At 40.7% G+C, this 25,333-nt stretch overlaps 1 protein-coding gene and 2 long non-coding RNA genes across 3 annotated transcripts in view; 1 reads left to right on the top strand and 2 right to left on the bottom strand.

Annotated features, from left to right (window-relative positions):
* The window catches only part of LOC140712985 (uncharacterized), a 270,725-nt gene that overhangs the window by 114,434 nt on the left and 130,958 nt on the right, over positions 1–25,333 (top strand). The window lies entirely within an intron of this gene.
* Positions 1–25,333, bottom strand: part of LOC140712986 (uncharacterized) — a 269,029-nt gene that overhangs the window by 117,431 nt on the left and 126,265 nt on the right. The window lies entirely within an intron of this gene.
* On the bottom strand, positions 13,479–16,507 carry LOC140713092 (ubiquitin carboxyl-terminal hydrolase 17-like protein 6). The gene has a single exon (XM_073022209.1). The coding sequence runs from the start codon at positions 16,002–16,004 to the stop codon at positions 14,319–14,321; it is 1,686 nt and encodes a 561-aa protein (XP_072878310.1). The 5' UTR covers positions 16,005–16,507; the 3' UTR covers positions 13,479–14,318.

Genomic DNA, 25,333 nt, shown 5'->3' with positions numbered 1-25,333 from the left:
ATTAAACTTCAAGTTGTAGGGTACATGTGCACAACGTACAGGTTTGCTACATATGTATACTTGTGCCATGTTGGTGTGCTGCACCCATCAACTCGTCATTTACATCAGGTATAACTCCCAATGCAATCCCTCCCCCCTCCCCCCTCCCCATGATAGGCCCCGGTGTGTGATGTTCCCCTTCCCGAGTCCAAGTGATCTCATTGTTCAGTTCCCACCTACGAGTGAGAACATGCGGTGTTTGGTTTTCTGTTCTTGTGATAGTTTGCTGAGAATGATGGTTTCCAGCTGCATCCATGTCCCTACAAAGGACACAAACTCATCCTTTTTCATGGCTGCATAGTATTCCATGGTGTATATGTGCCACATTTTCTTAATCCAATCTGTCACTGATGGACATTTGGGTTGATTCCAAGTCTTTGCTATTGTGAATAGTGCTGCAATAAACATACGTGTGCATGTGTCCTTATAGCAGCATAATTTATAATCCTTTGGTTATATACCCAGTAATGGGATGACTGGGTCATATGGTACATCTAGTTCTAGATCCTTGAGGAATCGCCATACTGTTTTCCATAATGGTTGAACTAGTTTACAATCCCACCAACAGTGTAAAAGTGTTCCTATTTCTCCACATCCTCTCCAGCACCTGTTGTTTCCTGACTTTTTAATGATCGCCATTCTAACTGGTGTGAGATGGTATCTCATTGTGGTTTTGATTTGCATTTCTCTGATGGCCAGTGATGATGAGCATTTTTTCATGTGTCTGTTGGCTGTATGAATGTCTTCTTTTGAGAAATGTCTGTTCATATCCTTTGCCCACTTTTGGATCGGGTTGTTTGTTTTTTTCTTGTAAATTTGTTTGAGTTCTTTGTAGGTTCTGGATATTAGCCCTTTGTCAGATGAGTAGGTTGCAAAAATTTTCTCCCATTCTGTAGGTTGCCTGCTCACTCTGATGGTAGTTTCTTTTGCTGTGCAGAAGCTCTTTAGTTTGATGAGATCCCATTTGTCAATTTTGGCTTTTGCTGCCGTTGCTTTTGGTGTTTTAGACATGAAGTCTTTGCCCATGCCTATGTCCTGAATGGTACTACCTAGGTTTTCCTCTAGGATTTTTATGGTATTAGGTCTAACATTTAAGTCTCTAATCCATCTTGAATTAATTTTCGTATAAGGAGTAAGGAAAGGATCCAGTTTCAGCTTTCTACTTATGGCTAGCCAGTTTTCCCAGCACCATTTATTAAATAGGGAATCCTTTCCCCATTTCTTGTTTCTCTCAGGTTTGTCAAAGATCAGATGGCTGTAGATGTGTGGTATTATTTCTGAGGACTCTGTTCAGACAAGCATGTTATCTGCAAACAGGGACAATTTGACTTCTTCTTTTCCTAATCAAATACCCTTTATTTCTTTCTCTTGCCTGATTGCCATGGCCACAACTTCCAACACTATGTTGAATAGGAGTGGTGAGAGAGGGCATCCCTGTCTTGTGCCAGTTTTTAAGGGGAATGCTTCCAGTTTTTGCCCATTCAGTATGATACTGGCTGTGGGTTTGTCATGAATAGCTCTTATTATTTTGAGATACGTTCCATCAATACTGAATTTATTGAGAGTTTTTAGCATGAAGGGTTGTTGAATTTTGTCAAAGGCCTTTTCTGCATCTATTGAGATAATCATGTGGTTTTTGTCTTTGGTTCTGTTTATATGTTGGATTACGTTTATTGATTCGAGTATGTTGTACCAGCCTTGCATCCCAGGGATGAAGCCCACTTGATCATGGTGGATAAGCTTTTTGATGTGCTGCTGGATTCGGTTAGCCAGTATTTTATTGAGGATTTTTGTGTCAATGTTCATCAGGAATATTGGTCTAAAATTCTCTTTCTTTGGTGTGTCTCTGCCAGGCTTTGGTATCAGGATGATACTGGCCTCATAAAATGAGTTAGAGAGGATTCCCTCTTTTTCTATTGATCGGAATAGTTTCAGAAGGAATGGTACCAGCTCCTTTTTGTACCTCTGGTAGAATTCAGCTATGAATCTTTCTGGTCCTGGACTTTTTTTGGTTAGTAGGCTATTAATTATTACCTCAATTTCAGAGCCTGCTATTGGTCTCTTCAGGGATTCAACTTCTTCCTGGTTTAGTCTTGGCAGAGTGTATGTGTCCAGGAATGTATCCATTTCTTCTAAGTTTTCTAGTTTATTTGCGTACAGGTTTTTATAGTATTCTCTGATGGTAGTTTGTATTTCTGTGGGGTCGGTGGTGATATCCCCTTTATCATTTTTTATTGCATCTATTTGATTCTTCTCTCTTTTCTTCTTTATTAGTCTTGCTAGCAGTCTATCAATTTTGTTGATCTTTTCAAAAAACTAGCTTCTGGATTCATTGATTTTTTGAAGGGTTTTTTGTGTCTCTGTCTCCTTCAGTTCTGCTCTGATCTTAGTTATTTCTTACCTTCTGCTAGCTTTTGAATGTGTTTGCTCTTGCTTCTCTAGTTCTTTCAATTGTGATGTTAGGGTGTCAATTTTAGATCTTTCCTGCTTTCTCTTGTGAGAATTTAGTGCTATAAATTTCCCTCTACACACTGCTTTAAATGTGTCCCAGAGATTCTGGTATGTTGTATCTTTGTTCTCATTGGTTTCAAAGAACATCTTTATTTCTGCCTTCATTTCGTTTTGTAGCCAGTAATCATTCAAGAGCAAGTTGTTCAGTTTCCATGTAGTTGAGTGGTTTTGATTGAGTTTCTTAATCCTGAATTCTTGTTTGATTGCACTGTGGTCTAAGAGACAGTTTGTTATAATTTCTGGTCTTTTACACTTGCTGAAGGGTGCTTTACTTCGAACTATGTGGTCAATTTTGGAATAAGTACAATGTGGTGCTGAGAAGAATGTGTATTCTGTTGATTTGGGGTGGAGAGCTCTGTAGAAGTCTATTAGGTCCGCTTGGTGTAGAGATGAGTTCAATTCCTGGATATCCTTATTTACTTTCTGTCTCGTTGATCTGTCCAATGTTGACAGTGGGGTGTTAAATTCTCCCACTATTATTGTGTGGGAGTCTAACTCTCTTTGTAAGTCTCTAAGGCCTTGTTTTATGAATCTGGATGCTCATGTATTGGGTGCATATATATTTAGGATAGTTAGCTCTTCTTGTTGAATTGATCCTTTTATCATTATGTAATGACCTTCTTTGTCTCTTTTGATCTTTGTGGTTTAATGTCTGTATTATCAGAGACTAGGATTGTAACACCTGCCATTTTTTTGTTTTCCATTTGCTTGGTAGATCTTCTTCCATCCCTTTATTTTGAGCCTATGTGTGTCTCTGCACGTGAGATGGGTCTCCTGAATACAGCAAACTGATGGGTCTTGACTCTTTATCCAATTTGCCAGCCTGTGTCTTTTAATTGGAGCATTTAACCCATTTACATTTAAAGTTAATATTGTTATGTGTGAACTTGATCCTGTCATTATGATGTTAGTTGGTTATTTTGCTCGTTAGTTGATGCAGTTTCTTCCTAGCATTGATGGTCTTTACATGTTGGCATGTTTTTGCAATGGCTAGTACTGTTTGTTCCTTTCCATGTTTAGTACTTCCTTCAGGAACCCTTGTAGGGCAGGCCTGGTGGTGACAGAATCTCTCAGCATTTGCTTGTCTGTAAAGGATTTTATTTCTCCTTCACTTATGAAACTTAGTTGACTGGATATGAAATTCTGGTTTGAAAATTCTTTAAGAATGTTGACAATTAGCCCCCACTCTCTTCTAGCTTGTAGAGTTTCTGCCAAGATATCTGCTGTTAGTCTGATGGGCTTCCCTTTCTGGGTAATGTAACCTTTCTCTCTGGCTGCCCTTAACATTTTTTCCTTCTTTTCAACTTTGGTGAATCTGACAATTATGTGTTTTGGAGTTGCTCTTCTTGAGGAGTATCTTTGTGGCATCCTCTGTATTTCCCGAATTTGAATGTTGGCCTGCCTTGCTAGGTTAGGGAAGTTCTCCTGGATGATATGCTGCAGAGTATTTTCCAACTTGGTTCCATTCTCCCCATCACTTTCAGGTACACCAATCAGATGTAGATTTGGTCTTTTCACATAATCCCATATTTCTTGGAGGCTTTGTTTATTTCTTTTTACTCTTTCTTCTCTAAATTTCTCTTCTTGCTTCATTTGATTCATTTGATCTTCAATCTCTGATACTCTTTCTTCCAGTTGATCAAGTCGGTTGCTGAAGCTTGTGCATTTGTCATGTAGTTCTTGTGTCATGGTTTTCATCTCTATCAGGTCGTTTATGGACTTCTCTGCATTGGTTATTCTAGTTACCCATTCGTCAAATCTTTTTTCAAGGTTTTTAGTTTCTTTGTGCTGGGTTCGTAGTTCCTCCTTTAGCTCTGAGAAGTTTGATCAACCTAAGCCTTCCTCTCTCAACTTGTCAAAGTCATTCTCCATCCAGATTTGTTCTGTTGCTGGTGAGGAGCTGCGTTCCTTTGGAGGGGGAGAGGTGCTCTGATTTTTTGAATTTTGAGCTTTTCTGCACTGCTTTTTCCCCCTCTTTGTGGTTTTATCTACCTTTGGTCTTTGATGATGTTGATGTATGGATGAGGTTTTGGTGTGGATGTCCTTTCTGTTTGTTAGTTTTCCTTCTAACAGTCAGGACCCTCAGCTTCAGGTCAGTTGGAGTTTGCTTGAGGTCCACTCCAGGTAGGCTACTCCCAGTTAGGCTCTCCAGTTAGGCTACTCGGGGGTCAGGGACCCACTTGAGCAGGTAGTCTGTCAGTTCTCAGATCCCAACCTCCATGCTGGGAGAATCACTACTCTCTTCGAAGCTGTCAGACAGGGACATTTACATCTGCAGAGGTTTCTGCTGTTTTTTGTTTAGCTATGCCCTGTCCCCAGAGGTGGAGTCTACAGAGGCAGTCAGGCCTCCTTGAGCTGCAGTGGGCTCCACCCAGTTCGAGCTTCCTGGCTGCTTTGTTTACCTACTTAAACCTCAGCAATGGTGGGCACCCCTCCCCCAGCCTCACTGCCGCCTTGCAGTTAGATATCAGACTGCTGTGCTAGCAATGACAGAGGCTTTGTGGGCTTGGGACCCTCCGAGCCAGGCATGGGATATAATCTCCTGGTGTGTTGTTTGCTAAGACCCTTGGTATAACACGGTATTGGGTGGGAGTGACCCAATTTTCCAGTGTTCTGTGTCACAGTTTCCCTTCGCTAGGAAAAGGAATTCCCTTCCCCCTTGCACTTCTTAGGTGAGGCGATGCCTTGCCCTGCTTCGGCTCTCACTCGTTCGGCTGCGCCCACTGTCCTGCACCAACTGTCCAACATGCCCCAGTGAGAGGAGACCAGTACCTCAATTGGAAATGCAGAAATCACCCATCTTCTGTGTTGCTCACGCTGGCAGCTGGTGGCTGGAGCTGTTCCTATTCAGCCATTGTAGCACCAACCTCACTTGATATGATTTCTAAATTTAAATACCTTTGAGACAAATGCGAATTGTGAAGGGATTTAAAAATGTCAGTGAAAAATGGAATTAAAAATAGAAATATAAATATCAACTTTATTTCTCAATATAATCTCTACTGAGATCAAGACACTGCATTAAGGGATGATCCCAACCATTCAGTCCATTGCTAAAGAACTGAGGGTCATGGGAATTTAACCATGTCAATGCAATCTTCTACTATTAACTGAAGAAAAATGGGTGCCCTTTACAGTTATTTTAAGATTAGGAAAAATAAGGTCAGAAGAAACCAAATCAGGACTGTAATGTTGATGCCTAATAATTTCCCATGAAAACTCTTTCAAAATTACCGGTGTTTGACGAGAGGAAGGAAAGGAAATGTTGTTGTGGTGCAGAGGGACTCTCTAGTGAATCTTTACAGGGCACTTTTCTGCAAAAGTATTTGCTAATTTTCTCTAAGAACTCTCCTACTAAGCAAATATTATGGTGTTTTGATCCTACAGAACGTCAACAAGCAAAATGCCTTGAGCATCCCCAAAACCTCTATGGTTTTGCTTTTGAGAAGTTTGCTTTTGCTTTGACTGGAGCACTTCTACCTCTTGGTAGCCATTGTTTTAATTGTGCTTTGCCTTCAGGATCCTATTGATAAAGTCAATTTCACTCCCTGTTATAATTCTTCAAAATAATGCTTCAGGATCTTGATTCTGCTTGTTCAAAATAGTCACTAATAGCTCTGCTTTTGTCCATAACTGATCTAGGCACAAGGGTATTCGGGACTCATCAAATGTAAAGTTTCTCAACTTTCACGTTATAGTCAGTATTGTGTAAGCTGAACCAATTGAGATGTCTGTGGTGTTGGCTATAATATCTCTCGTTAATTGTCAGTTCTCCTCAATTAGGGCATAGAAACAATTTTTTTTCCTCTCAAAAATTGGAATGGATGCCCCTCCTCTGTGGGCTTCATCTTCAACATTGTCTTATCTCTTCTTAGAATCAGGTATCCGTTTGTAAACGACTGATCCTTCAGGTCATTTTTCCCATAGATTTTTCATAAAGAATAATTTATTTCACCGTTTTTTGTACCCCAGCTTCACCATAAATTTGATGTTTGTTCTTATTTCAGGTTTGGCAGAATTCAAGTTCGGCAGAATTCATGTGGCTCTTTTCAGACTGATGTTGAAAATCCTGTTCACATATGTTAAAACAGGTCCGGGCATGGTGGCTCACGCCTGTAATCCCTGCACTTTGGGAGGTTGGGCAACATGGCAAAACCCTGCCTCGACAGAAAATACAAAAATTAGCCTCTACAAAAAATACAAAAATTAACCAGACAAGGTCCCACCTACTTGGAAGGCTGAGGCAGGAGAATCGCTTCAGCCTGGGAAGCAGAGGTTACTTTGAGCCAAGATTGCTCCACTGCACTGCAACCTCGGTGAGAGGAGTGAAACCCTGTCTCAAAAATAAAAAAAAGTTAAAATAAACTAGCATATGTGTGTTTTGATGCAAAAGCTAAAAGTTCATGCATAGTTTTTTCATAATTGTTATTTTGCATGAACTTATTGAAGTCCCCTATTATTTGCCATAATTTTCTCATCTTATTAATTTCTATATACATACAGAATTTCCAATTTGTGTAAACCTTTCTTCCCAGTTACTGAACAATTATTTTAAATTTGAAAAACATGAGCTATTTTAATCTATATATTTTTTTCTACTTCTGAATATTTTAGAGAAAATATGGATAATGAAACTTGTAAAATGGAGATGTTTGGAAGTTTCTGTTACCAATGACAAATTAATTTTTAAATAATTTCAGGAAAATTTAGGTGAATGTCTGTACTTTCATATGAACATTCATAGTAAAACAGATTTTTGAATTTCTACCCTTGATAAACTTTAATGTAAAATATGTGAGTAAATGTGTACTTTTCCGTTTCTCATGAACATTCTCAAGTTTATACTATCTGGATTTTCTCAGGACGAATTACAAGCTGTATATGCTACTGAAGTGTCTCAAAGATTAAGTCCCAAAGAGAGTGCCTTACTGTTTTTCCAATATTAATTTCTAAGTTTTACCAAGTTACAAGTTTTTTTTTTTCATAAAATATAAAATGTTTTGCCTCCAGCAGAAATACATTTTGGAACATAAGTTTCCTGTAGGTAAGGGGTATAAAGGAAGCTTGGATTTGTTCTGAGAAAGGGAGAGGGTACTTCTGCCCATTGCCATGCACATCTGATTTTAGAGCTGAATGCCTTTCTGAGCTTGGCTCACTCCTCTCAAACTTGCTGGTAAATGGACACAAATTAAAGAGAAATAATTGTACACCATTTGGGATCAAGGAATCCAGATATCTGAACCATTGTTTATTATTTGCCCCTCCCACCCTCTCACCCTTCCAGATCTCTAGTGTCTATCATTCCACTTCTATGTCCAGGTGTACAATTATTTAAATCACACTTACAAATGAGAACTTCATGTGTTCATTTGTACAGATTCTCTTCCACCTAGCTACCTCTGAGACTGCAAGAACAATCACTCCTCCCCCTCCTCCTTCTCAGCCTACTCAAACAGAAGACCAGGAGCATTATCTATCTATCTATCTATCTATCTACACACACACACACGTACACATATATATACACACACAAATATATATACACACATATGTTTACATATACAGACACTCATAAAGAATTTGCATTTTAAAGAATGGCAGACTCATAGTTGTTCAAAAATCAACTATATAATTCTATATATGATAAATGTCTACTAGAAAGTTCACGTTGAAAATTGCAAACACGACTTAGAAAAAATAAAGTTTTTAAAAATTTTTATTTTATTTCATTTTAAGTTCCAGGATACATGTGCAGGACGTGCAGGTTTGTTACATAGGTAAGTGTGTGCCATGGTGGTTTGCTGTACCTACAACCCGTAACCTAGGTATTCAGCCCCACATGGATTAGCTATTTATTCTGACGCACTCCCTCCTCACTCACCCCCAGACAGGCTCCAGTGTATGTTGTTCCCCTCCCTGTGTCTATGTTTTCTCATTGTTCATCTGCCACTTGTAAGTGAGAACATGTGTATTTGGTTTTCTGTTTCTGCATTAGTTTACTGAGAATAATAGCTTCCAGCTTCATCCATGTCCTTGCAAAGGACATGATCTCATTCCTTTTTATGGCTGCATAGTATTCCATGGTGTATATGTATCACATTTTCTGTATCCAGTCTGTCACTGATGGGCATTTGGGTTGATTCCATGTCTTTGCTATTGTGAATAGTGTGGCAATGAACATATGCATGCAAGTATCTTTATAATACAAGAATTTGTATTCCTTTGGGTATATATCCAGTAATGGCATTGCTGGGTCAAATGGTATTTCTGATTCTAGGTCTTTGAAAAATCACCACACTGTCTTCCACAGCGTTTGAATTTACATTCGCTCCAACAGTGTAAAAGTGTTCCTGTTTCCCCACAGTCTCACCAGCATCTGTTGTTTCTTGACATTTTACTAATCGCCATTCTGACTGGCATGAGATGGCATCTCACTGTGGTTTTGATTTGTATTTCGCTAATGATCAGTAACTTTGGGCTTTTTTTTCATATGTTTGTTGGCTGCATAAGTGTCTGTTCATATCCTTTGCCCACTTTTAAAAATATTTTTATTTTCGCTTTTTAAGACAGAGTCTTGCTGTGTCACCCAGGGTGGAGTTCAGTGGCACAATCTCGGGTCACTGCAGCCTCTACCCCCCAGATTCAGGTGGTTCTTCTGTCTCAGCCTCCTGAGTAGTTGGGATTACAGGCACCTGCCACCACATCTGGCTAATTTATTGTATTTTGAGTAGAGACTGAGTTTCACCAGGTTGGCCAGGCTGATCTTGAACTCCTGGCCTCAAGTTATCTGCCCACCTCACCTTCCCAAACTTCTGGGATTACAGGCATGAGCTACTGCACCCAGTTTTTGCCCACTTTTATATGGGGTTGGATTTTTATAGTTTTGGGTTTTACATTTAAATCTTTAATCCATTTTCAGTTCATTTTTGTATAAGGTATAAGGAAGGGTCCAGTTTTAGTTTTCTGCATATGTCTAGATAGTTTTTCCAGCACCATTTATTATTAAGTAGGTAATCCTTTGCCCATTGTTTGTTTTCATCCAAAATAAAATGGTTGTAGATGTGCAATCTTATTTCTGATATCTCTATTCCATTCCATTGGTCTATGTGTCTGTTTTGTACCACTACCATGCTGTTTGGGTTACTGTAGCCTTGTAATATGTTTGAAGTCAGGTAGCAGGATGCCTCCAGCTTTGTTATTTTTACTTAGGATTGTCCTGGGTATATGGGCTCTTTTTTCATTTCATATGAATTCTGAAGTAGTTTTTTCTAATTTTGTAAAGAATGTCCATGGTAGTTTATGGGAATAGCACTGAATCTATGAATTACTTTGGGAAGTATGACCATTTTCATGATATTGATTCTTCTTACCCATGAGCATGGATTGTTTTTCCATCTGTTTGTGTCCTCTCTTATTTCCTTGAGTAGTGGTTTGTAGTTATCCTTGAAGAGGTCCTTCACTTGCCTTGTTTGCTGTATTCCTAGGAAGGTATTTTATACTCTTTGTAGCGATTGTAAATGTGAATTCATTTGTGATTTGGCTCTCTTCTTGTCTATTGTTGGTGTATAAGAATGCTTGAGATTTTTGCATACTGATTTTGTATCTTGAGACTTTGCTGAAGTTGCTTGTAGCTTAAGAATCTTTTGGGCTGAGGTGATGAGATTTTATAGATATAGGATCATGTCATCTGCAAGAAAAGAAAGTCCAACTTCCTCTTTTCCTGTTTGAATATGCTTTATTCTTTCTCTTGCCTGATTGCCTTGGCCAGAACTTCCAACACTATATTGAATAGGAGTGGTGAGAGGGCATCCTTGCCTTGTGCCAAATTTCAAATGGAAGACTTCCAGCTTTTGCCTGTTCAATATGATAATGACTGTGGGTTTGTCATAAATGGCACTTATTATTTTGCGGCATGCTCCATCAATACCTAGTTTCATGAGAGTTTTTAGCATAAAGGATAGTTGAATTTTATCAAAGACCTTTTCTGAGTCAACTGAAATAATCATGGGGTTTTTGTCTTTAGTTCTGTTTATGTGGTGAATTACATTTATTGATTTGCATATGTTGAACCAGCCTTGCACCCAAGGGATGAGGCCGATTTGATCTTGGTGGATAAGCTTTTTGATGTATTGCTGGATTTGGTTTGCCACTATTATATTGAGAATTTTGCAACAAAGTTTATCAGAAATATTAAGCTAAAGTGTAGTAAATACTTTGAAAATAATAACAGACTGATTAAAAGACTAAATAACATGAATCCTAAGTGTTTTCACAACTGATTTCTAGAGTAAAAGCATTGCCAAACTAAATGAGCTTGGTCAAAAACTGTACAGAGTCTGAGATGTTGTCTCAACTTCCATTACTCATTGTGAGGTGGACCTGCAGTAACTATATTTGATTCAAAATTTCATGTTGATGGAAGCTGAGATGTCCTGCAGTCTCAGAGGGACAGAATTCTGGTGTGTCTCCCTTTGCCCAGTCAGGAATAAAGATCTAGACTCTACAGGTTTTGTCAAAATTTACAAGATGTAGGAAATGGGGCAGGATTTAGGCTGTGAGGCAAAGCCTAGAGATATAAAGAAACAGCTTCTGACCCAGGGCTCGTGAAGTCAGGATAGTTTCAGAGGGGATGGTGGAGTGAGCATAGTACAGTCTTTGGAACCATTCCTTCCCCTTATTTGTTCATAGGCCAGATGTGCTCAACCAGGGGGCATCTCAGGTCTGATGAACAGAGTCCTGGAGAGACAAAGGGGCAATCCTGAGGAAGAGGCTCAACAGGGAGGAAGGAGCCACCATTTTCTCTCCTGAGAAAAATCCTTCTCCCTAGGAAACCATAGGATTTTCCTTGGTCCCAGTGAGACTTTTCCTGAGTGAAGAGAGCAGAGAGAGCAAGGGACTGATGTGTTATCTGTTTCCACCTCCTGCAGTGATTCTGAAACCATGGGAGACAGAATTATCTTCAGAATCATGAGCAATCCAGTTGCCATGGTTTCACACAAGACATTGGAAGTTCTTATCTCTAGGGGGTAGGCACCGGTCATTGATACTCTTTAAAGCTCATTCGCTGATTACAAAGTGAGCCAAATTAATAATCTACTGCAAGTTTTACTAAACTCAGTTTACTTGACACACAATTCACACAGACACATTGTTAATACACACATTTTGATGCTTGGACAGGGTTGGACCCAAGATTCTGTACTTCTGTGGAGCCCTGTGTTCTGCCCAGGTGTCACTTACTCTCAGGTAAGTAAACTGATCACCATAACTAACAAGAGATTGATCTGTGATGATTAGAAATGAGAAGATGTGTTGGTTATGTTTTATTGGGATGGATTCTATGAACATGTAAATACAGTTTAAAAACACAGATTTACAATGAAAAGTAAGAAGCAAATATAAAAAGTGAAGGGGCTATTCCCCAAAGTAGTTTCTACTGAAATACCACCAGAGAAAAACAACTCTCAGGACAGGGATACTGCTTCAAAGACACAGATTTCACAGCTGGATGGTTGATCTCGAATTTCCGAAAATTCCATCCTTTACTCATGAAATGCAGTTTATTTAAGAACTTTCTAATTTGACTGTAGTTTCATACTCACACACTTCAGTGTGTTGTGTATTATTCCATTGATGATAAGTATAACTTATTTGAAAATGAATTACATACTGGTGAGAAAATTTTCCCTTTAAATTAAACTTAAACTCACACCATAAAATTAGCAGCATCTGTTTGTCTGTTCCAAGAATTACCTAGGTTCTACCCAGGGCACCTGAGATCAGTTGAAAACAAATGCAAAAAATGTTGGAATAAAAAGTAAGAACACCCTTCCAATGTTACAAATGCATCCCAGTCTCAATTATTCACATTCACGAGAATGATTCACCTATATCCCACTTTAGCAAAATTTCACCTACTCTCGCCTACCAATTGACTAATCAAAACAAACCAAGACAGACTAATAAATTCAAATTCATCCAGTACACTGAGGGGAAAACCTACACCTCAAAATGTAGTCTACAGATATTCACAAAGGATGTCATCTACTGTGAAAACACTTGCACAGAGACAGTCCCTTCACATGATCAGAATACTCACAACTCCACAACGACATATTAGATATGGGATCATCTTGAAATGCAGCCATCACTAACCAGTTGTCCCTTTTACATAGACAAAAACCTGAGGACCACATTATGTTATGTAGAAATGACTGTACACCTGTGTGTGTTGGGATCCGGGGAATCCAATAGACATTCCAGCCTCTTGATTGTTTCCATGTTCAGGCTCTTGATTCTATATCCGAGTGAAATGACTTGCCAGTGGGGAACAAGATAAGTCTTTGCAGGAAACGCTCTGGTGGGAGCTAGATACTCAAATCATAAAGCATCGAGTGTTGGAAACATGCACTGAAGTTAGACGAAATACTCAATGCACAGTTTAGACGGTGAAAGACTTTCAGGTAATCATGCAATCACCGACCGGCTGATTGATGACATTCCCCGAATTTGTGATTGCAAGAAGAGACAAATACTCATGACATTCTATTTCCGGTGGTTGGGGACATACGATGGCAACATACTGTCTGCCAGTCATGCTCATCACACTGTACTTTGCACACACGTCACACAGAGACACTGTTAATACGCACATTTGTGTGCTTGAGCGGGGTTGCACCCAGGATCCTGTGGTTGTACGGAGCCCCGAGTTATGCCCTGGACATCTTTACTCTCGGGTTGGTCAACTTGGATCACTGTACCGAACGAGAAACGGGGCCTGAAATCCAATCAGCGAATACTGAAAAGGAAGGGGCCATTTCCCACAATCATTTCCACTGCAACACCACCTCGGATGAACAAGTCTCATTGCAGGTCAGGGACTGTGCTTTAGAGATGCACCTTTCGCAGCTGGACGATTGACCCGGAATCTCCCAAATGCCATTTTGATACACACCAAATGAGATTTATTTCAGTGCTTGCTGATTTTATTTTAGTTGAATACACACACGCTCCTGTGTTTGATTTCCTTGATTATCAATACGACTTACTTCCAAATGACTCACATACCAGTGGGATGATTTTCTGCTTCAATTCATTGGAAATGGACAGCATTCAATAGGCAAGTGTGTCTGTCTGTCTGTTTCCAGCATTCTGTGGGTTCCACCAAGGGCACAAGTCCTAGGGCGCCTGAGGTCCATTCAGCAAGCAATGTGAAAACGGCGAGGCAGGTTCAAAAGAAAAACACCCTTCCTCTCTTCAAATGCGTCCCAGTTTCCACTACTCAAGGTAGCGAGAAGGATCCACAGAAGTCCCACGTTCGCAAAATTTCAACTTCTGGTGCTCACCAACAACTGACAAATGAAACACACCCCAAGAGAAAATAGTCAACCCCGTCCCCTGCAATAACTTCACGTGAAACCCTACACCACAATATGTCCTATTCAGAAGTTCACACTGAATGTCATCTACCGTGAACACAAACACACAGACAATCCCCCCACAGGTTCAGAAGACTCACGACGGCAAAACTCGATGTTTCCCATGTCTGGGCTCATCCTGAAACGCAGCCGTCACTATCCAGTTGTCCCTCTTGTGTAGACAGAAACCTGGGCTCCTCATTACTTTATGTCGGATTGACTGCGTATGTGATGGTGTGTGTGTGTGCGTGCGTGAACCCCCTCGTGGGTGTGTGTGTGTACGTGTATGTGTGTGTGTGTCAGTTTGTGTGCACATGCACTCCTGCGTTTGGGTGGAGACTTTTCCTGAGATCACTGGCACACAAACAGAGCCCTCTTGCTGTGTTTGTTCCTCCCTTTGGATCTCCTGGTCCTCCCTTGCAAAGAAGTGAGTGTGTCAGTGTTCATGGACTCCTGAGGTGTCAGGTTCCTTGAAGAGAGGTTCAGCAGGGAGCTTTGCTGTTCAGGATGATGGTTGTTCATCCCACTCTTGTATTTTGATGGATGAATCACAAGCACGTTGGGAGGCAGGGTACATTTGACTTTTCTGACGTTGAAGTCAGGCTTGGTTTTGTTTTGCTCTTGCAGGAACTTCCAGTGGTCTAAGGTGCCTTCCTGAGTGGCTCTTTCCACCAAGTGCTCCTCCAAGTCGGGTACCTGGAGGCAGGGTTCTCTCTGGAGCTCTCCTTGCGTTGCTCGCCTGTCTTTGTGTTCAGCGCCAAGGGCTCCTGGTTCCCTGCCTATTGACACACTCTCACTGCATCTTTCCAGTTCACTCTTCTGGATGTAAAAGAGGACATAGGCCTGTTGACTCAGGACAGAAGCGATGCTACAGGCAGTGACCTCGGCGTCATCCATTTTATACCACTGGCCTCCTGGAGCTTTGACATAAGAGAGGTAATGTCCGTTGTGACAACTCCACCCAGCGTGGACCAGCACAGCATAGAGGACATAGACTAGAGGTCCTGTGTTCTGCTGAGACATGTATGGCTGCATGTCAAGGCACTCAGGGTATTGCACATTCTTGGCAAGTTTGTTGCCTGTGACATCAGAGAATCTCTTCAATACAAGGATGAGGACCTTGGCAGAAGTGTGTAGAGTGAACGTCTTGGAGGCAGGCGCCTTCTGGAGACAAAGACCACAATGATAGGCATTCTCTCCATTGAGTTCTTCAGGCTTCACCACCTGTTCCAAAGCTTGCTTCACACTCTGAGCTGCCTGGATATCCAGGGCGATGTCCAGGTAAGGGTCAAAGGTGTCCGAAACGCCCTGGCAGTGGAGACACTTGATTTGAGATCTCCAGCGGCCTCCAAATATCTGGTGGATGAGGGTGGTGTCCTCAGAGTCATGATCTACCTGCTTGTGCCCGGGAAGACATGCCTTTTTCATGGCATCCACAATAAACATCAGAAACTCATGGGCATCTTCCTGCTTGCCTCGATGGAAGCCAGCAGCCAATGCCTGTGAGGGCTGGATGACGTGGCCAGGACAGTGGAGGGCCCGTGTAATGTGAGCTTCCATCGTACACAGCATGCAGCACTTGTGACGCTGACAAAGTTGAGAGTGCTCCTGGGACAGCATGTAGTTGGCAAGGGGTGGTGTGTATGTCAGGCACTGCAGGGAAGCATTCAAGTAGCAAGTATTTCCCATATTCTGGAGCCCAGCCCCCACCGCAGCAGGTCTCCTGTTACTGCGAGGAAGCTTCTTTCTGGGGGCAGGCTGTCTTGTCACAGGAGCCAAGTCATCACAGAGGTTGACTTGGGTCTCAGATGACAGTGGTGACTTCTCAGGTAGAGAAGTCCGCTGAATTTCAGCAAAAGCTGCATCTGGCCGAGAAGATATGAGTTTTGAAAAGTGGTTGAACTGCCACTCACCTCCCAAGTGGAGTGAATCGGCCTCCATGTCGCCAGGAGCAAGGATCACAAGCTTTTTCTGCTGGGACCACACGTTGCAGAAAGACGCTATCTCTTCCGAGAGAGTCTTCAAATGACGCGCCATCTGGCTGCATCAGCCCTTATATAACTCACCCCCGCCTACCGCGAACACCCCACCCACCCATCAGGTACGCGGTCCACCAATCCAATATCAGCACTCAGTTAAAGAATGAGTCATAGGGTGTGTCCCCTTGTATTCCCCAGGGAGTTCACTTAAAACTCCTGGGGAATGCGTTAGTTTACTTAAAACAGTGGTAGGGAATAATTCTGTCCTTACAAAACAATGTGTGTGTTTGTGTGTATGTGTTTGCTTGCGTGAACTTGTGGGCATGCGGAATCATGCCCATGTGAGTGTTTCTTTGTTTTTGTTTATATGTCTGGGTGTGTGTGTGTTTGAGCTGCGATGTGCTTCTAACTATGTGCTTTTGGCAGATACGATCATCCTTTCAGGCATTGAAGGACAGGAAGTCAGACCTGTACTTTCTGACTTGAGAATCATCAATGAAGTACAGTTAATAACACAGCGTATTTGTTTCCTTAATATCAAAGAAGAAATCCGTACAGTCTAATAAGTATTCTAGCGATAACCTTTCCATGTTCAGCCTATTGATTCTGTGTTCGAGTGAAATGACTTACCAGTGGGGACCAAGACATGTCTTTGCAGGAAATGCTCTTGTGGAAGCTATATACCGAAATCATAAAGCATCAAGTGTTGGAAACATGCACTGAACTTAGACGAAATACTCAGTGTCCAAATTAGACTGTGAAAGACTTTCAGGAAATCATGCAATCACCGACATACCAATTAATGACATTCCCCGTATTTATGATTGCAAGTAAAGAGAAATACTCATGACATTCTATTTCCAGTGATTGAGGTCATATGACCGCAATTTAAGAAATCATGAAATCAGAAAACTTGACTAATCACAATTTAATCCAACTAAAACCTTTGGTTCATTTAAGAAAGGATGAATATAAAAACAACATATCACACAGCATGGGAGATAATATTTTAATACGTATGTGATAATGGATCAACATTTGAGAGAGATGAAATAAATAGTTGTAAATTTGAGAATAGCATATAACCAGAATTAAACACTGTAAATGCCTGGGTGATGGGAGTGAGTCCCTGTCTCAGGAGGAAACATAGAGATTTAAAAGCAGGGCGTCTAAAAGAGATTTGGATACCATTGTTAAAACTGGTGGTTGTTTTAGTAAGAAAGGGAAAAATAAACCATTTGTCTTAGGGATTGTTGCATGTATTTGTCATCGTCTGAGATGTTGCTTCCAATTCCAGTTACGCATTGTGTGGTGGACTTGCAGTTACCACATTTGGTGGAAAATGTCATGCTGATGAAGGTAGACTTGTTTCCCAAACTAAGAGGGACAGAATTTGGGTGTTTCTTTGGGACTTTTGGCTTACTAGGAATAAAGATCCTGGCTCTAGGGATTTTCTTAAAATTTTTCAGATAATGAGAAAGAGAATAGAATTTAGGCCAGGCGCCAAGGCCTCGAGGTGTACAGAAGCATCCCCGGTCTCAGGGCCCATGAAATCAGGATGATTTTAGGGAGGATGGTGGAATGAGGAGAGTGTGACCTTTGGCCTCCTTTCTTTCCCTTTTCTTTTTATGGGTCAGGTGTGCTCTATCAGAAGGCTTCCCCTTTCTGTTGGACAGAGTCCTGGAAGAAGAAATGAGCGCTGCTGAGAAAGATGCTCCACAAGGAGGAAGGAGTCACTATTTTCAGGAGCATGATCCCCAGAAGCATGAGAAATCCAGATGCCGTGGCTTTACACAGGATGCTGGAGTTTCTTTCCTCTGGATCCGGGAACTTGGCATCAGTGTTCTGTAATGCCCATAACTGAATTTGAGGTGAGTCCACTTGATAACCTGTCTGCGTGTCATGCTCATTACACTGCAATTCACACACACGTCACACCGAAACCCTCTGAATGAGCATATTTATGTGCTTGAACAGTGTTGCACTCAAGATTCTGTGATTCTACAGAGTCCTGAGTTCTGTCCTGGACATCTCTACTCTTGGGTAGGTCAACTTTGATCACTATACCTAATGATAAATGTACCATTAAATCTAATCAGCAAATACACTAAAGGAAGGGGCCATTCTCCATAATTGTTTCACTCTGGTAGGTCAACTTTAATAACTGTACCTAAGAAGAAAGGGATCTGTGATGATTCCACATCAAAGAACCTGTTGATTTTTTGTCATTTGAATGAATTATGTTAACATTTAAATAGAGTTTAAAACCCCAGATTTCCCATGAAATCTAATCAGCCATGAAATCTAATCAGCAGATACACAAAAGGAAGGGGCCATTCTCCAAAATCGTTTCCACTGAAACACCACCACCAATAAACAAGTCTCATTGCAGGAAAGGGATCCTGCTTCTAAGATCCAGTTTCCACAGTTGGATGATTGACCCAGAATCTCCCCTAATGCCATTTTTTTACACCCCAAGTGAGATTGATTTCTGGGTTTTCTAATTTTATTTCAGCTGAATATACACACTCTTGTGTTTCAATTTCTTTCAAACACCTTTTAATAATGAAGTATCTTGCTGCTTCATCCCTTATATAACTAATGCCCACCCACCGGTTCCACTACATTTACCCATCAATTACCCAATTTACCAATGAAATGTCAGCAGTCAATTAAGTTTTGTGTCTTAGGTTGTATCCTTTTGCATTCCTCAGGGAATTTAATGGACACAGCTTAAATTGTGATTATAGAACAGTTGAATCAGATTTACTAATCAGTGTTATGGGCAAATATGATAGGAGTGGAACTGAGTTAGGACAGTGGCTACACATTTGCCTTATTTCATGTAAAACAATGCCAGTTAACAATTGTGTACATATTAAACAGTTTGTGTCTGTGTGTGTATTTGTATCTTTGTGTCTGGATGTGAGTGTGTGTGTGTGTGTTGAGAAGTACTTCCAAGCATGTGCATCTGGAAGATCATTCTTTCTGAGATTGAACGACAAGAAGTTGGAACTACACTTTCTGATTTGAGAATGTGCAGTGATGTTATGTAATTAACACAGCATATTGTGTCTTAATTAAAATGGAGAGATCAATGGAGTCAAATAGACATTCCAGAGATAACCTTCCCATTTTTGACCAATTGATTCTATATCATGTTGCAATGATCTGGCTGTGGGGACAAGACAAGTCTTTGCATGAAATGGTCTTGTGGAGGCAATATATGCAAATAATGAAGCATCAAAAGGGACTATGCCTTCAATTTGTAGAAATATTCACTTAAGTTTGATGAAATTCTCAATGCCCAAAATAGACTGCAGAACACTTTCAAGAAAACATGCTATAACCCAGAGATTAATTGATGACATCCACCGAAGTGATGAGTGCAAGAAAAGAGAAATATTCATGGAATTTTATATCCAAGGGTTTCTTGTATATGACAGCATATTTTGAAAAGTCAAAATCAGAAAAACTTGACAAACAGGAAGATATCTAAGCTAAAACCTTTTGTTCATTAAAGGAGCGATGAGAGGCAGCTCCAAGATGGCCGAATAAGAACAGATCCACCCTCCAGCTCCCAGCGTGAGCAACACAGGAGACGGGTGATTTCTGCATTTCCAACTGAGGTACCAGGTTCATCTCACTGGGGCTTGTTGGACAGTAGGGGCAGGACAGTGAATGCAGCACATAGAGCAACAACCGAAGCAGGGCGAGGCATCACCTCACCCAGGAAGTGCAAGGGGGAAGGGAATTCCCTTTCCTAGCCAAGGGAAACCATGATACACAGCACCTGGAAAATTGGGTTACTCCCACCCTAACACTGTCCTTTATCAAGGGTCTCAGCAAACGTCACACCAGGAGATTATATCCTGCATCTGGCTTGGAGAGTCCCACGCCCACAGAGCCTCCCTCATTGCTAGCACAGTAGTCCAAGATCTAACTGCAAGGAGGCTGCAAGGCTGGAGGAGGGGCGCTTGCCATTACTGAGGCTTGAGTAGGTAAACAAAGTGGTGGGGAAGCTCAAACTGGGTGGAGCCCACCACAGCTCAAAGAGGCCTGCCTGTCTCTGTAGACTCCACCTCTAGGGAGAGGGCATAGCCAAACAAAAGGCAGCAGAAACCTCTGCAGATTTAAATGTCCCTGTCTGACAGCTTTGAAGAGAGTAGTGGTTCTGCCAGCATGGTGTTTGAGATCTGAGAACAGACAGACTGCCTGCTCAAGTGGGTCCCTGACCCTGGAGTAGCCTAACTGGGAGACACCCCCACTAGGGTCAGATTGACACCTCACACCTCACACAACCGGGTACCCCTCTGAGACGAAGCTTCCAGAGGAATAATCAGGCAGAAACATTTGCTGTTCAGCAATATTCACTCTTCTGCAGCCTCCACTGTTGTCACCTAGGCAAACAGGGTCTGGAGTAGACCTTGAGCAAACTCCAACAGACCTGTAGCTGAGGGTCATGACTATTAGAAAGAAAGCTAACAAACAAACAGAAAGGACATCCACACCAAAACCCCATCTGTACATCAACATCATCAAAGACCAAAGGTAGATAAAACCACAAAGATGGGGGAAAAGAAGTGCAGAAAAACTGAAAATTCTAAAAATCTGAGCAACACTCCCCCTCCAAAGGAATGCAGCTCCTCTCCAGCAATGGAACAAAGCTGAACAGAAAATGACTTTGACGAGTTGAGAGAAGAAGGCTTCAGACAATCAAACTTCTCCGAGCTAAAGGAGGAAGTTCGAACCGATAGCAAAGAAGCTAAAAACCTTGAAAAAAGATTTCCTGAATGGCTAACTGGAATAACCAATGTAAAGAAGTCCTTAAATGACCTGAGAGAGCTGAAAACCAAGACACAAGAACTACATGACAAATGCGCAAGCTTCAGTAACCGACTCGGTCAACTGGAAGAAAGGGCGTCAGTGATTGAAGATCAAATGAATAAAATGAAGTGAGAAGAGAAGTTTAGAGAAAAAAGAGTAAAAAGAAATGAACAAAGCCTCCAAGAAATATGGGAATATGGGAAAAGGCAAAATCTACGTCTGATTTGTGAACCTGAAAGTGAGGGGGAGAATGGAACCAAGTTGGAAAACATTCTGCAGGATATCATCCAGGAGAACTCCCCCAACCTAGCAAGGCAGGCTGACATTCAAATTCAGGAAATACAGAGAACGCCACAAAGACACTCCTCTAGAAGAGCAATTCCAAGACACATAATTGTCAGATTCACCAAAGTTGAAATGAAGGAAAAAATGTTAAGGGCAGCCAGAAAGAAAGGTCGGGTTACCCACAAAGGGAAGCCCATTAGACTAACAGTGGATTTCTCGGCAGAAACTCTACAAGCCAGAAGGGAGGGGTGGGGCAATATTCAACATTCTTAAAGAAAAGAATTTTCAACCCAGAATTTCATATCCAGCCAAATTAAGTTTCATAAGTGAGGGAGAAATAAAATCCTTACAGACAAGCAAGCGCTGAGAGATTTTGTCACCACCAGGCCTGTCCTACAAGAGCTCCTGAAGGAAGCACTAAACATGGAAATGAACAACCGGTACCAGCCACTGCAAAAACATGTCAAAATGTAAAGACCATCAATGCTAGGAAGAAACTGCATCAACTAATGAGCAAAATAACCAGCCAACATCATAATGACAGGATCAAGTTCACATGTAACAATATTAACCTAAATGTAAATGGGCTAAATGTTCCAATTACAAGACACAGACTGGCAAGTTGGATAAAGAGTCAGGAGCTCTTATAGGGCAGGCCTGGTGGTGACAAGACCCACCAGTTTGCTGTATTCAGGAGACCCATCTCACGTGTAGAGACACACATAGGCTCAAAATAAAGGGATGGAGGAAGATCTACCAAGCAAATGGAAAACAAAAAATGGCAGGGGTTGCAATCCTAGTCGCTGATAAAACAGAGTTTAAACCAAGAAAGATCAAAAGAGACAAAGAAGGCCATTACACAATCGTAAAGCGATCAATTCAACAAGAAAGCTAACTATCCAAAATATATATACACCCAATTCAGGAGCACCAAGATTCATAAAGCAAGTCCTTAGAGACTTACAAAGAGACTTAGACTCCCACACAATGATAATGGGAGACTTTAATACCCCACTATCAACATTAGACAGATCAACGAGACAGAAAGTTAAGGATATACAGGAATTGAACCCAACTCTGCACCAAGCGGACCTAATAGACATCTACAGAACTCTCCACCCCAAACCAGCAGAATATACATTCTTCTCAACACCATATCGCACTTATTCCAAAATTGACCACATAGTTGGAAGTAAAGCACTCCTCAGGAAATATAAAAGAACAGAAACTATAACAAACTGTCTCTCAGACCACAGTGCAATCAAACCAGAACTCAGGCTTAAGAAACTCAATCAAAACTGCTTGACTAAATGGAAACTAAACAACCTGCTCCTGAATGACTACTGGTTACATAACGAAATGAAGGCAGAAATAAAGATGTTCTTTGAAACCAATGAGAACAAAGATACATCATACCAGAATCTCTGGACACATTTAAAGCAGTGTGTAGAGGGAAATTTATAGCACTAAATTCTCACAAGAGAAAGCAGGAAAGATCTAAAATTGACATCCTAGTATCACAACTAAAAGAACTAGAGAAGCAAGAGAAAACACATTCAAAAGCTAGCAGAAGGTAAGAAATAACTAAGATCAGAGCAGAACTGAAGGAGACAGAGACACAAAAAACCCTTCAAAAAGTCGATGAATCCAGAAGTTGATTGTTTGAAAAGATTAACAAAATTGATAGGCAGCTAGCAAGACTAATAAAGAAGAAAAGAGAGAAGAATCAAATAGATGCAATAAAAAATGATAAAGGGGATATCACCACTGACCCCACAGAAATACAAAGTACCATCAGAGAATACTAAAAACACCTCTACATAAATAAGCTAGAAAACCTAGAGTAAATGGATAAATTCCTGGACACATACATTCTCCCAAGACTAAACCAGGAAGAAGTTGAATCCCTGAATAGACCAATAACAGGCTCTGAAATTGAGGCAATAATTAATAGCCTACCAACCAGAAAAGTCCAGGACCAGAAAGATTCATAGCCGAATTCTACCAGAGGTACAAGGAGGAGCTGGTACCATTCCTTCTGAAACTATTCTAATCAATAGAAAAAGAGGGAATCCTCCCTAACTCATTTTATAAGGCCAACACCATCCAGATACCAAAGGCTGGCAGAGACACAACAAAAAAAATTTAGAATTTAAGAATTTTAGACCAATATCCCTGATGAACATCCATGCAAAAATCCTCAATAAAATACTGGTAAACCAAATCCACAGCACTTCAAAAAGTTTATCCACCATGATCGAGTGGGCTTCATCCCTGGGATGCAAGACTGGTTCAACATACACAAATCAATAAACGTAATCCAGCATATAAACAGAACCAAAGACAAAAACCACATGATTATCTCAATAGATGCAGAAAAGGCCTTTGACAAAATTCAACAGCTCTTCATGCTAAAAACTTAATAAATTCAGAATTGATGGAGCATATCTCAAAATAATAAGAGCTATTTATGTCAAACCCACAGCCTATATCATATTGAATAGGCAAAAACTGGAAGCATTCCCCTTGAAAGCTAGCACAAGACAGGGATGCCCTCTTTCACCACTCCTATTCAACACAGTGTAGAACTTCTGGCCAGGGCAACCAGGCAAGAGAAAGAAATAAAGGGTATTCAATTAGGAAAAGAGGAAGTCAAATTGTCCCTGTTTGCAGATGACATGATTGTATATTTAGAAAACCTTATCCTCTCAGCCCAAAATCTCCTTAAGCTGATAAGCAACTTCAACAAAGTCTCAGGGCACAAAATCAATTTGCAAAAATCACAAGCATTCTTATACACCAATGACAGACAAACAGAGAACCAAATCATAAGTGAACTCCCATTTACAATTGCTTCAAAGAGAATAAAATATCTAGGAATCTAACTTACAAGGGATGTGAAGGACCTCTTCAAAGAGAACTACAAACCACTGCTCAATGAAATAAAAGAGGACAGAAACAAATGGGAGAACATTCCATACATTCCATGCTCATGGATAGGAAGAATCAATATAGTGAAAATGGCCACACTGTGCAAGGTAATTTATAGATTCAATGCCATCCCCATTAAGCTACCAGTGACTTTCTTCATAGAATTGGAAAAAACTTCTTTAAAGTTCATATGGAACCAAAAAAGAGCCTGCATTGCCAAGACAATCCTAAGTCAAAAGAACAAAGCTGGAGTCATCACACTACCTGACTTCAAACTATACTACAAGGCTACAGTAACCAAAACAGCATGATACTGGTACCAAAACAGAGCTATAGACCAATGGAACAGAACAGAGCCCTCAGAAATAATACCACACTTCTACAACTATCTGATCTTGGACAAACCTGACAAAAACAAGAAATGGAGAAAGGATTCCCTATTTAATAAATACTGCTGGGAAAACTGGCTAGCCATAAGTAGAAAGCTGAAACTGGATTCTTTCCTTACACCTTATACAAAAATTAATTCAAGATGCATTAGAGACTTAAATGTTAGACCTAAAACCATAAAAACCCTAGAAGAAAACCTAGGCGATACCATTCAGGACACAAGCGTGGGCAAGGACTTCATGTCTAAAACAACAAAAGCAATGGCAACAAAAGCCAAAATTGACAAATGGGATCTAATTAAACTAAAGAGCTTCTGCACAGCAGAAGAAACTACCATCAGAATAAACAGGCAACCTACAGAATGGGAGAAAATTTTTGCAATCTACTCATCTGACAAAGGGCTAATATCCAGAACCTACAAAGAACTCAAAGAAATTTACAAGAAAAAAAAAACCAAAAACAATCCCATCAAAAAGTGGGCAAAGGATATGAACAGACACTTCTCAAAAGAAGACATTTGTGCAGTCAATAGACACATGAAAAAATGCTCATCATCAGTAGCCATCAAAGAAATGCAAATCAAGACCACAATGAGATACCATCTCACACCAGTTAGAATGGTGATCATTAAAAAGTCAGGAAACAACAGGTGCTGGAGAGGATGTGGAGAAATAGGAACACTTTTACACTGTGGGTGGAACTGTCAACTAGTTCAACCATTGTGGAAAACAGCATGGCGATTCCTTAAGGATCTAGAACTAGAAATACCATTTGACCCAGACATCCCATTACTGGCTATATCCCCAAAGGATTATAAATCATGCTGCTATAAAGACATGCACACATATGTTTATTGCGTCACTATTCACAACAGTAAAGACTTGAAACCAACCCAAATGTTCATCAATGATAGACTGGATTAAGAAAATGTGACACATATACACCATGGAGTAC

Source organism: Chlorocebus sabaeus, chromosome 12 (assembly GCF_047675955.1).
Source record: "Chlorocebus sabaeus isolate Y175 chromosome 12, mChlSab1.0.hap1, whole genome shotgun sequence".
In the NCBI taxonomy this organism is placed as follows: domain Eukaryota; kingdom Metazoa; phylum Chordata; class Mammalia; order Primates; family Cercopithecidae; genus Chlorocebus; species Chlorocebus sabaeus.
The sequence above is the reverse complement of the archived record's forward strand: the minus strand, read 5'-3'. Positions and strand labels throughout refer to the sequence as shown.

What these genes read in the sequence shown, in the direction of transcription:
- LOC140713092 (XM_073022209.1), bottom strand. Translation starts at nt 16,004, where the DNA reads ATGGCGCGTCATTTGAAGACTCTCTCGGAAGAGATAGCGTCTTTCTGC.